We start from the raw sequence: 13,519 nt of genomic DNA on the forward strand, positions 1-13,519 counted from the left end.
TAAAAATCAACAAGTTTGAATTATAGTTTATTTTTCCCTTCCAAAAAATTCAAACTAGGATCAAAAGGTTGTGTCCAGAACTAACTGCTATTAAGTTCCAATTCAATGTCATTTAAAGTAATGTAACCATACATTTGGTATTTTCAATAGGAAGGTTAATTAGTTATTGTGCAGACTGCCTGGAACTGAAGCACTCTGCTCCTAACTTGTCCCTTACTGGACCCAACATGCTAACTGCCTCATCTCCCGATTCTGGGCAAACTGATCACAATGTGCAAAAAAAAAAAAAAAAAAAAATATATATATATATATATATATATAAAATCTATTGATGATTTTTAAATATATACAGCCAACTCAAAAAACCCCCAACAAACCCCATCAGCACAGTCCAGCTGAATCTCTGTAGTCAAAGGAATAAGTTAAATGAGTGAAGGGAGAATGCGAAGGCTGACAAGGCCACAACAATGGACAGATAACAAATAAAATTCAAGTCCCAAACTCGCAAGTATATGAGCAGTGAGATAACTCATACACTCCAGTAACCTACTTTCAACTAACAAGTCCTGCTCAAGACATGAAGATCAAATCAAATCAGGTTTCTGAGCCAAGTGTACGTCTAAAACATACATACAAGCCATACAAGCAATTCAAACGAGGCTCTTTCATGATGCGATATAGGCTTATGGCATTATTTCTATTTTTCTCTATGTCTCAACGCAGCCCTCACTTCAAATCATTCCCAATCATTTTTAACACTACCTCTCAAAGCTCGCCAGTGCAGAAACAGGGAAAAGTAGTGACTAGCTAAAGAATTTGATCACCACTTCACTCATTTATGAGAAAGTCAGTTACCACCAAGTAAAACAAAACAAAAATTTTAAAGCTAGTTTTTAAAACAAGTATTTTATTCTGCTCTAAACTACTCCTGCATGTCCTACCACTGTACCCTTTTGGAATATCCACTACAATAATGTGTGTAGGTAGATGGTAGGAGAAAAAGCATTTTTCACAAGTCAAACAAAAGTGCTGAGGCCATTTACAATTCAAAGATTCAAAATTTGAGGATAGGTTACTATGTCAGAACACATCCAAGTTCCAAGAGTGGGCTGGAGTTCTCTTAAGGTAATTTTCCAGAGGAGATGTGGCATCTTCTGTGATGATGGGTTTTAAAATGTTTTCCCCCCCTGAAATCCTGATGTGGTTTTGTCACTATCTCAGAACTGAAGAGTAATCCACTCCTTTATAATAAAAGAAAAAACATGAAAGAAAATAATGAAAGTTTCATTTTGCTATATTTAATTGTGTGATTCTAATGTATCTGGGCTCACAAAAATTTTGTGAACAGAATTCTACCCTCAAACTCATTCTTTATATGGTTTCATAAGCTGCTTAACCAAGCTGGTTATGTCAGCTAAATGACTAAGGTAGCACTGGATATTGCATCTCCACTTAGTCTCAACTGAGAGCACCTAAAAAGTAAGATAAATATATTATGCACCTTCATTATTTGTTAGTTCTTGGGACTACCTAAACCAATCACATTTTAATTTCCGCCCTGTTTTAAGGGCAAAGCCAGACAGCAAATGATTAAATGTTCAAGCTTTATCAGTAGCTCAAGTATTTAATTTCACACTTGCAGTAGGATTTTTAAATTTAGCGGTCCAGAGTTTGAGCTTTAACACAAGAACACTCCTCTTGACCTTTCTATGTCTGACAGAAAGAAATGCTAGCTTTCTTCCTTAACCTTAAGTATTCCTACTGGGGAGTCCCAATTGGAGCAATATTATCTTTCCACCTTTTGAAGTTTTGGTTATAACTGGTTAGGCCAATGCCTGCTCCATGGAAAGATGATACAGAACAAAACAAAAGATTCCATCTTCATCACTATAATATGATGACATCTGAAGAACACAAAATGTGAAGGTATCTCTTTAGAGAAAATGTATGTGTATGATGATAACAAATGTGGGACCATAACACATTCCAAAGCACCAACAGCAAAGGCATTACAAATTCATGAAATTAAAAAAAAAAAAAAAAAAGCACTCTTCAAATCCAGTGACAGAAAAATACCCCTCTCCTAAAAAGAGAACAGACCGTCATTAGTGTAACATGGAGAGCTGGCTTTCCAGTGAATTTTACTAACAAACACACATGAAAGGTTACAGACTTGAGTGAAACTACTAAAGGAACATAAAAGCAAAAAAGCTGACTGATATGTATATCTTTACACATTTCTCAGGTGAACTCTGACACCTTCATTTCTTTGCCAAACTGCTGTGCTATTTAATTTTGAGCAGGTATACTCTGGTGGCTCATCCTAACTCTTTAAGGCTCCATTCATTCCATATATATAAGTGTGTATGTACATATATATATATTTACAACATGTATTCCTAAGACAAAAGGAAGTGCCACTCTTGTAGGAGAAAAAGAGGATAATCAGCTACAGATGTGAGACCAGGGTTTCCACAAAAGTTAGCATGGAGCGTTCCACATAACTGCAATTTTCATCTTTTGGTTTGGCCCTGAGCTGTTTGTTGCTCCCGCATCAAAAAGAATTCCAAATTCTCTTCAGGGAGAGGAAAGGTGAGGTGGGTGACAGTAAAAGAATATGCAGTGCACACTGCCAACCCGGGAGTTTGTTCCTTACGAGGCCTGACAGGTAGTCTTCCCCATTTCCATGCTAAGTGTTTGAGAGTTCTTTTCTGTTTCCAGCAGCTCATCAAAGATCTCCCTTAAAATAAAACAAACAAAAAATAAAACAGGAAATCCAGTGAGCAGAAACAAAGGATAGACACGAAAAAGCAACAGAAAATAGATACTGACAAAGTCTGCACAATCCAATTTGGTACCTCAATTTTATTAAATAAGCAGCTCACTTGTCCAATTACCATCTTGATTTTTGAGAATGGGGGGAACTAGCAATAGTTTAGCTTTAATAAAAATGCTATGTAGTTCCCATTCATATAAATCCGATCTACTAGATGATAAAACTGGAAGACCAAAAAGGTTTATAATAGGACAGCTTCTATCATAAAATAAATTGTCCTAAATTCCATACCTAGATGCTACTGTGTGATGAGTAATGTTAAGAGAGAAAATACTCTGGACTTATAAGGAAATATCAAGAGATAAGCCCTAAACAAAGATAACAAAACCCCCAAATTGTCGACAAATCAACTGATGGGAACATTTTATCCTCAAAGGAAGACAAAAGAGTTTGGGAGATTTTTTAGCCCCTTCTTTTGGATCTGGCAAAGTTTCTTACTTGTGCATGTAAAAGAAGATGTAACCACTCCGATCCCGATCACTCTGCACTGCAGCCTCTTGGATTTTAGATACCTCCAGGTCATTATAAGTAAACCACGCCTGCTTCTTAATGTCGTACACATCACTAATGTAATGACCTGAAACAAATAAAATCTTAAAATTGCAGTTTTTAAAAACATCCTGGATTTTTCTCAGATACAGGAAGATTGAGAAAGACAGAAACAGCCATCCCACCCACCTTACCCCCAACAAAGTTTCTAAAAACCATTAATAAAACATGTGCAGATAATTAAGTGTGGAATATACTACACTAGGACATTTTTTTTTGATAAATATATTTTGCTCAAGAATTTAGCTCATTTATGAATAGAGAAATCAAAACAGCATTCCTATTAACATAATTCACATTCAGTGTGATCAAAGAAAAGATTCCAAAGTTTTTCTTGATGCATTAAACTTACACCTCACAAAGCAAGGCAAAGAGCAATATACTAAGGAGCAAATGATGGCTACTTCATTTATAAAATGCTGGAATCATGACATCCACTTACCTGAAGAAGAGGTGGAACCAATGTGACTGACAACACTGATGAGCCGATAGGAATGAGGAAGATTTCCTGTCTGAAAAACAGAAGTGGGAATGACTTTTAACTATTCATTTGAATAAAAGCAAAATATTGAATTTAAACATTATCAAAGCTGACACGGCTAAGCTTCAGTGTATCATGTAGTCACACTCAATAAAAAAATCCTTTGACACAAGAATTCCACCCCCAAATCAGAATTTATCCTAAGGAAATAACTCAAAAGAAGAAGAGAGTATATATATCAAATTATTCTCTGTAACATTATCTATAGTAATGAAAAGGTTGGAACTAATATTATACCTAATAATGGTTGACTGGTGAGTGGTATATCAATTCAATACAATATTATTCAGTTATATAAGGATCTGAACCCTTGACCTTGATTCTTGGTGTTATCAGCACTGAATTCTAAACAAGCGAGCTAACTGGCCAGCCCCATTAACTTTGTTTTTGAAACCTATGTGAGTGCATATAATAATTATAGCTCTATAAAAATAGTTATATTAGTGGTTAGGTATTGGATAATAGAACAAAAAAAGAAAAAATGAAAAAGAGTTGCTGTTGCTGTAGGGATTATGGGTGAACTTCTACATTTTAAATATTTTAAAAAATACTATTAAATTGTTACTAGCAAAAAAAAAATAAGGAAAATGAAACTTGAAAAGTGATATTCATGCACTGTATGCAGCACTATAAGGTAAAAATTTTGGAAAGGAATACAATATAGATATATGTAAACCAGAAACTATTAAAATGTTCATAAAATTTGATGTAGTAATTTATTTCTGGGGGGTTATCTTAAAAAAGAAAATTCAAAATATGGAAAAATTTATATCACACACAGTCTCTCAATGTATTATGTATTACAGTGAAAAAACAGAAACCAACAAATGCTCAATGTTAGTTAAAAATTAAATAAAATATTGCCTGATAATATGCTTTATTAAAAAATAAACAAAATAGAATGTTTTTTTTTTTTTTTTGTCCTTTTTTTTTGTGACCAGTAAGGGGATTGCAACCTTTGGCTTGGTGTCGCCCGTACCGCGCTCAGCCAGCGAGCGCACCGGCCATCCCTATATAGGATCCGAACCTGCGGCGGGAGTGCTGCTGCACTCCCAGCGCCGCACTCTCCCGAGTGCACCACGGGGTCGGCCCTAGAGTGTTCATTTGAAGGAATATAGTACAGACATTAAAAAGAAAAACCCTTAAAAATAATTATTCTTTAACAAGCAGGATAAAATCTCTACTTATATTATGACTTTTTAAAACCATATGTGGAGGTGAGGATGACAGAAGAATATGTCAAAATGGCAACAGGAGTTGTGTTAGGATAGTGGAATCCTGAGTAATTAAAATTTGAGGGGAAAAAAGCAATTATGTAAAGAAAAATAAGGGCAAAAAAAAAAAAGAGTCCAAGGTGCTCTAGTTAATGTCATTAATTCAACAGATTTCACTGAGCAACAAGCAACTGGTTTTGGTATTAATATAAAGATAACGTAGTTATTTGGTGGAACTAAAGGTAACTTAAAGTACATACACCTTTACTCAGTTCTTATCTAACATGCATGTAAGGTGGTCAGGATGTATTTCTATTTTTGTTTTGAATCTTGTATGTAAGAAATGAAGAGCAAAGGACAAGAGAAAATTAACACTGTTTCATGGTTACAGAAAGGGCAGAAATGAACCTGCAATGGACACTGAAAGTGGGCCTTTGAAGACAGAGATCAGGAAGAGTAACACTGACAATCTGACTAATTCTATTCTGGGATAAAATACTACCTCAGCGTTTCTTTTCAGTTCCTCAGCTTCGGCTTCTGTGTACTCCATATCAAAAACATCCTCATTTCCAGAGTCCTCATCAGAACCCAATGCATCCAGAAAAGAGTTGTTAAACTCTGAAGAACACAAAGATAAAATCTTATAAAAGTTCTTGGTATACACATAAGAAATACAATTAGGAAGATAGATTAGCTTGAGATACACATTTTATCACCCTAAGAAACAATAAGACATAATATTATTAGGGTTCCAATTCACTTAGCCCACTCTGGAAAATAACACTGCAGACATGGGTTTCTGTAAAAGAAATGTTCATTTTTCTTTTAAATATATATATTTGATAAGGGGATCTAACACTCACAAGAAATAAAACTGAAAAAGAAAGTATGATTGTAAAGAAAACTCAATTTCACTAAATTTTATATCATATAAACTATTCGTTAGATTTGAAGTACTTAGTGCATATTGTAGGTGCCACTAGCAAATATAAATTATCCTCATATAAAAAAGACCATAAAAGGTCAATACCCTTTTGTTTTCTTTAAATATTAAATCATTTCTTTAAATGGAACAACAACAACAAAAAAGGAAATTCAACCTTTAACTCTTAAATTCCACCTAAAACACACTAAACAAACAAACAAATGCAAGATCCATTATTTCTTTAATAATGTGTTTCTACTGGAAGAATCCATCTTTACTAATAGTTTTAAATAAAGAATCCCAGGGGCATTTGTACATAAGTGGTTATTTGCTTTAAAATATAATTAACTCCACTAAAATCACATTATAGGGTTGTTTAAAAGACATGAACACCTAAGAATGAGAAGAACGGGAAGAGACTACAGCACCAAAATTCTGGAAGCTGGAAATACATGAGTGAGTGACTCAGCAGACCTAAGAAAGCCAAAGCCATCTCTCAAGCCAGCAATGGAAAAATTGAGAACCAATCCAATTTACATCACTGAACCTTCAAAGGGCATATGACACTGAAGTACCAGGTACCTCTGAAATTGGAGGCTAAGAAGAGAATAAAATAAAGATTGGGTGAAAACTGTTTAAGAAACAGACTCCTACATCCACTGCCCCCAACTTTTTGCTGCTAGGCAATGACAGAAGTCTAGATCTTTATTAAGTGGGAAGGGTAAAACAGACAGGAAAACTCTTCTTTAGGAATCTGATTAATCTAGTACCATCCCCCCAAAAGTACCACCTTATAAAACTCAAAGTTGTCAAGTCCTATCTATTCATGTGCTTAGAGGTTTCAATCATCTTTTTAGTTCCTCATTCTTAATCATGAGCTAACAGCCAATGATCACTAGATATAGAGGAAAGCCTCTAACAAAGAATATAAGAATACATATAAAGACCATAATAAACACATGGGATAGAGCAATTTGAAGCAATATTCCAGGAGAAGAAAACTCCAAACAAATGAACTATATTTAATATCATCAGAGTTCAGATGCTATTATTCCAATCAAACAAAAAAAAATCAAATAAAAAAGGAACATTCACAGAACAAGAGTTCCTGAAAATTAGAAAGATGATAGGAGAAATAAAAAACTCATCAGAAAATCTGGAGTTGGAGATAAGGTTGGAGAAACTTCCCAGAGAGTAGAGCAAAAATGACAAAAAGATCAAAAAACCTGGAAAGAAGAGATGAGAAAATTAAGAGAACCAGACCAGTAGGTCTGGACAATAGGAGTTTCAAAAAGAGGAAAGAAAGTGGAAGTGAGGAAATAAGCAAAAATGCCTTGGAAATGAAGAATAGAAGTTTATAGATTAAAAGGATTATTAAGTGTCCAACAAAATGGATGAAACAGACCCACATCAAGGCACATCATTGTGAAACTTCATGAGAACAGAAACAAAGAGAAGATCATAGGAGCTTCCGGAGGGGGGTGCGGGGGAAGAGGTCACATCAGGTTAAAGAAAGGCTTTAGACTTTTCATATAACAACCCTGCAAACAAGACTTCTTTCACTGCTCAGCCTCATGAATTTGGGGTGAAGAATACTTTCAGAATGACTGCAAACCAGGAATTCTATATTCAGCCAAACTATCAGTCAAAAATGAGGGTGGAATGAAATTTGCAAGGTCTCCAAAATATTTGTTGTGCCCTCTTTTACAAGGAAACATTTGGAGGATGTTCTACAACAAAACACAAGTAGACCAAAAAGGAGATATAGAAAATGGGAGATTCAAACAAAGGAGATAGTAAAAGGGAATCCCCAGGAGAATGGTTAGGTAGATTTCAGGATATCTGTGCATGGATATAGAAGGCAACCAGTTCAGATTGTAGCAATGTGACCTGAGACAGCCATCATTACCACCAACTTACTTTTTAACCTGATGACAGAATGCGTGGGTAAGCCTAGCTTGGATTGGATTCTTCTTTGTAACTTTTGCTCAATCATACGCCAGCAATCATTTTTCCCTGCACTGGCCAGCTGCCAAAACCAACCAACCCCCACCACCACACCCTACAAAAAACCCCACTATATGCCAGTGAAATTCTTGCTCTCTCCTCCATGCTCTGTTTACTACATCAGCTGGGAAGACTCATTTTGTACCACCAAAGTGTTCTGTTCTGATCTATTTCTGAGAGCTCAAGAAAGACCAAAATGATTTTAGAAACAAAAAGTAGAGTTAGCCTAGTCCTTGTGATTACTTATCTCTGTGCATTTCTAGTACCCGGTCCACATATTAGCTCCATCAAATGCCATGACCTGGTGAATCTTATGTGGCTTAATACTCACTCATGACCCTGCCCACTGACTTCCCCAGAGTGAGCTCTTAAAAACTCATGGGGAAACTGAAGCCATATTATTTTTTCCTTATTTGTCTTAACAGTGGCAATGTGACTCTTTCATTAAATAGATAGATTGCTCTTGCTGTTTAATTTTTTAAAGTTAAAAAATATATTGTTTAGGGATACAAATACAGATGGTGAAATCATAAAAAAAGGTAAGCTAAAGATGAATATAAATGTTAGAATAGTGGTTTCCTCTGCGAGGGAGGGGAAAGGAAGATACACAGGGAACTTCTAAGGTTCTATTTCTTTACCTGGGAGATGTTCAAATTTGTTATTTTATTAAAAAACACATTTTATATGCTCTTCTATGTATGATACATTTTACCATTTAAAAAAATGTAATTAAAATGATCTCCACACCTTGAAGACTTAACTCTGTAGCTCTTTTGAGGTCATCATCTTCTTTCTGTTCCCAAGCCTCCTAAAGGGACAAGAACAAAAACTAAGGTATTTAAAAAACTAAGGTATTGATTAAACATATTTAATGAGGATAAAAATCAGTTTCTCTGGAAGTGTCTGCTGATAATGTTTTCTACATCCTTACAGATGTTTGAAATATGGACTTTTGAGGGTGTAGAGAAGAAGTTCTTTACTTTTTCCAATACTGTCCTCTTCAAACACAACCTTGGGAGTTAAAAAGACTTAAATACTGTTTCCTTTTGTCGGTGACACTTGGTTTTGCCAACCACAAACCACTCAATGTGACATTACGATATAATTCCCTTTCCTCTCTATATAAAAATGTCTGGTGCAGAGCAGATACTTAGCAAATTGTTGTCTTTCCTTTCCCCTGATTTATAGCATTTGCCAATTTGCATGGTATAAATACTCCCACTATGGCCAACTTAGAGCTACTCACATGACACTGAATGCAGAGTTGGGAAGAGGGGTATACAGACTGCTCACATGAGCTGACAGTGAGCCAGTTCTAGCTTACCACTCACCCTAAGTATATGACAACAAGATGAACAATATTTCCATAAGATATTTTTCACGGGTTTCTATTTTTCTTCTTGCTAAAGAAACCAAGGCACACAATAGATGCTTGGTTAAATACTAAATGAATGCTATGGCTGTTACTTTTCTGCTACCTAGAAGGATCTCTTAGAAAAAAATAGTACCTTCAATATCTCCTGAAAATGTCTCAAACTAGATGACTATAATTATAAACAAGAATAGGGAAATGTTGACTATAAGAAAAAATTTCCCTTCTCATCTTCAGAGAAAAGATAATTCACAAATGATGCATGAATAAAGAAAAAATGTAATTTAACCAGAGTTATTTTACACTTAAAATTTTTTATTTATTTGATATTTTTTTCAGCATGTCTATTCTGAAACTGAAAGGTAAAAAGATTCCCTTTTAGTTATTAATAGAATGGTGCAGGTACACTAGAATAAACACACTTCATCTTACAACCCTAACCTCACATCTTAGAAAAACAGGATAGTTTTAACTGGGTCAGCTGACAAGAAATGTGATATATGTCTTCCACTTAGAAAAAAGGTGGGTGCTGAATTTTTTCTTTTTCTGCACTGTAAGAAACTCCTGCTGAGAAATCAGACCTTGGTCTTTTATATTATAAGCAAGTTCTGGGCTGGCCAGTTAGCACAGTTGGTCAGAGTGTGGCCTTGTGACACTAAGGTTTGGTTCCCCATACTGGCCAGGTGCCAAAAAACACAAATAAAGTAAAAATTAAAACCAAGTTTTCTAAAACAAATGACTACTACAGTATATGTTATTTGTAAAATAGTTTGACATACATATATATTGATGACAAGATAGCTAGAGTAGTATACCTTACAAATAAATGTATATAGAACATCTGGTTCTGAAATGGTTTTAAAGTGACAATTCTCAATCTTGGCTGCCCATTAGAATCTTTGAGGGAAGCTTTTAAAAACCCAGATTAAAAGAAAAGAAGAGAAATCCAGATGCCCAGATTACACCTCAGATCAATCATATCAGAATTTCTGAGAGGAAGAACAACCCAGGCATCAGTATTTTTTACAACTCTCCAGGTAATTTTAATGTGCAGTTACGACTGAGACTACTGGTACAGAGAAATAAGATTTCTTTCTTTCTTTTTTTTTTTTTCCAGAGATGACCGGTAAGGGGATGTTAACCCTTGGCTTGGTGTTGTCAGTACCACGCTCAGCCAGTGAGCGAACCAGCCATCCCTATATAGGATCTGAACCCGTGGCCTTGGTGTTATCAGCACCGCACTCTCCCAAGTGAGCCACGGGCCGGCCCGAAATAAGATTTCTTAATCTGATTATCTGTAAGCATTAAAACTGTGCATTCTTTCCAGGGAGTCTTTGTAAATTTTTATTAACACAACTTGGATTATACAGGATTAGATGACCATGAAAACACTATCATAAGTCAGATATCTCAGGTGATTACAACAGTGAAAATCAACCAGCATAAAGAAGTAAAAATTAAAGAATAGATTACTAATAAACAAAAGAGCAGACAAATATTCTGTTATTCCTAAAATCTGAAAATTAGGTTTTAGATAATATTTCTGAGAATTTTATATTCAAATAACTCATAGGAAAAGATTTATATTGTGAGAGAATGATGAAAACAAATACAATGCCTTCAAATATTAATGATAAAATCATGGTGATATATACTGGCTGTTTCTACAGCTTGAAAAATAAAGTTGGACTGGGAATAATCTCTAATATCCCATCTTCCATTAGCATGCAATGAACTACAGTAATGGAAGGTAATGAACAATATATTTTGTTGCACCTGGATTTTCAAAAAAAGAAAAACTACCAATGTAGTTTCAAACCCAAAGGAAGCCCCAAACAAGATTTTTTTTTTGGTGCACCTATGATTTACTGTATGTAAATCACCTGGAACAATGCCTGACCAACAGTAAGTGCTCAACACATATTAGTGTTTCTTGGGAAAGATAGTAGTAACATAAATATCCTTACTTGCTCTTGAAGGCTCTGAGCCAATGCCTGCTGAAGCTCTTGCTCTTCCCTTTCTCGCTCCATATCATACTGCTGGAGCCAATCAACCTCTCCCTGAGATCCTTCTGGAGTTTTGTTTTCTTTATTCTCATCACAGTCTTTAGTTATCTCAGTAAAACTGGCAAGATCTGAGGAAGCAGAACAAAACGTTACTTTGGAAAATCCTCTGTAATGAACTGAAAATCTTGGATTAGAGTGACATCTACTGGTCAACTGGTCAGAGAATAACTTACCCTAACCTCATCTTTAAGTTGCTTGGGACATACAATCTCATCTTACTGCATCTATATCAGGGTCTCTCAACCTCAGCACCATTGATGTTTTGGGTGGGACAAGTTTTTGGTTGGGGGGTTGGGGAACGAGTCTGGCCAGTGCACTGTAGAATTTTTAGTAGCATTCCTGGCCTCTACCTACTAGATGCCATTAGCACCCCCCTCTCTAGTTGTGACAACCAAAAATGACAGACATTGCTAAGTATCTCCTTGGGGGGAGCAAAATTGCCCTTGGTTGAGAACCACTGATCTACAGCAATGGTTCTGAAACTTAACCAATCATCAGAAGCTAGTATGAATAAAGATGGGAAAAAACAAGTAGCCATATTCTTCATAGGTCACAGTGTCACATGACCAAGTACTGGAAATAAAGTATTGTTTATAATAAATGAAATAAAAATTAGGCTAAAATGTTTAGGCTAATATTGAGATTTTTCTCATTTATTACATTGTATGTCAACTGAGTGTGTTTTCACATTAATAATCAAACAAGTCTTGTATATATTCTAAATCAAATAAACTAAGTAGAAAGTAAAAATTATTACACATATGCAACATATACATATGTTTAAAACATTCATCTAGGGAGGTAAGAGAAAAATTAATCTTTCATTTCTCTTCTTGAGTCATGGCTAGCTGGAATAAACATGAGAACCATGACTTTGTTCTGGTTATTTGAATTGTGAGAGCAACAACATTTCATTATAATTTTTAGTATAGGTACGAGTGAGGAGAAGAGAATTCTTTTAACACTTTACCAAAGTAAAAATTCTCATTTTAACAAGTTAAGGAAACTCATAAAAAGAACTGAAATGGTTAACAAGAATTACCTTTATACATCCATTTTATATGGATTATTTTTAAGTTAGTATATGCTCTTTACCTGCCCTAATACTGTATTTTAAATGGGTACTTTTCTATAGCACAGACAGCTCTAAAGCTTATAGCATCTTGGTTTTAGACTCTAAATCAGCAACTAGTTATTATTTTAAATAGTACTGAATTATTGAGTGAATATTTATCATTAAAATGAACTCTGAATATTAATTAAGAGAAGAAAAGAAACTTGGAATTTACTAGGTGCAAAAATCCCAACTGTTTTTTAAAAAACAATCTTTCTTTCCTCCATTACTGGAAAAATAGCCCTTCCCATGGCCTGGCAGGTACAGCTCTGAAGCCTACATGACCCTGCCTGTCCCTCTGGTCTTAGTTTACTGGACTGGAAATGAATATTTTACTCAATTAATTAGATTATCTCTTTTGGAAATTTGGAACCGGGACATACAAAGTTAGATAATGATAAGCATTTCAAATGGAAGGAAGATTTGGGATTGAGGCTGCTATTTTAGGATATAAAGTATTATCACTTTTATTATTAAAACTTACTAAAAAAAGGTAACAGAATTATTTTTCCAATAATTTCAGCACTCATATATCAATGTACCTCAAACAATCCCGGATTATACTAGTAGTTAATCCATGTGATAGCAGAATTAAGGATGTTTATTTTGAGATGTTAAAATCAACATACATTTGTATTTAGGACAAGATTATCAGACAGATACAAATGACTTAAAATCTATGGGGACAAATATGGCCACAAAAAAAAATCCACTTTTAAGGAACTTGCAAAACGGATCAAACGAATTCCATGTGTTAAACTCAACATTCTTACACTGAACGTATCATTTGCCTCTTCCCGACACCCAACTGAAATCTACTCCTTTCCCTATATTCTGTATTTCAGTGAATGAGATCACTGTTCATGTAGTTTGTTTTTTGAAGACAGGAACCTGA

At 34.9% G+C, this 13,519-nt stretch overlaps 1 protein-coding gene across 3 annotated transcripts in view; it reads right to left on the reverse strand.

Moving 5' to 3' along the window:
* Positions 1-335: 335 nt before the first annotated feature.
* The window catches only part of USP37 (ubiquitin specific peptidase 37), a 112,160-nt gene continuing 98,976 nt past the window's right edge, over positions 336-13,519 (reverse strand). For all 3 annotated transcript variants that reach the window (XM_063104220.1, XM_063104225.1, XM_063104214.1), the window contains 6 exons: positions 11,412-11,578; positions 8,820-8,880; positions 5,643-5,758; positions 3,828-3,897; positions 3,275-3,413; positions 336-2,740 (listed from right to left, as the gene is read on the reverse strand). In XM_063104220.1, coding sequence (XP_062960290.1) covers positions 2,653-2,740; positions 3,275-3,413; positions 3,828-3,897; positions 5,643-5,758; positions 8,820-8,880; positions 11,412-11,578 — 641 coding nt within the window. In that variant the 3' untranslated portion in view covers positions 336-2,652. The remainder of the gene's footprint in view (positions 2,741-3,274; positions 3,414-3,827; positions 3,898-5,642; positions 5,759-8,819; positions 8,881-11,411; positions 11,579-13,519) is intronic.

The sequence above is a fragment of the Cynocephalus volans genome, chromosome 1 (genome assembly GCF_027409185.1).
Source record: "Cynocephalus volans isolate mCynVol1 chromosome 1, mCynVol1.pri, whole genome shotgun sequence".
Classification (NCBI taxonomy): Eukaryota; Metazoa; Chordata; class Mammalia; order Dermoptera; family Cynocephalidae; genus Cynocephalus; species Cynocephalus volans.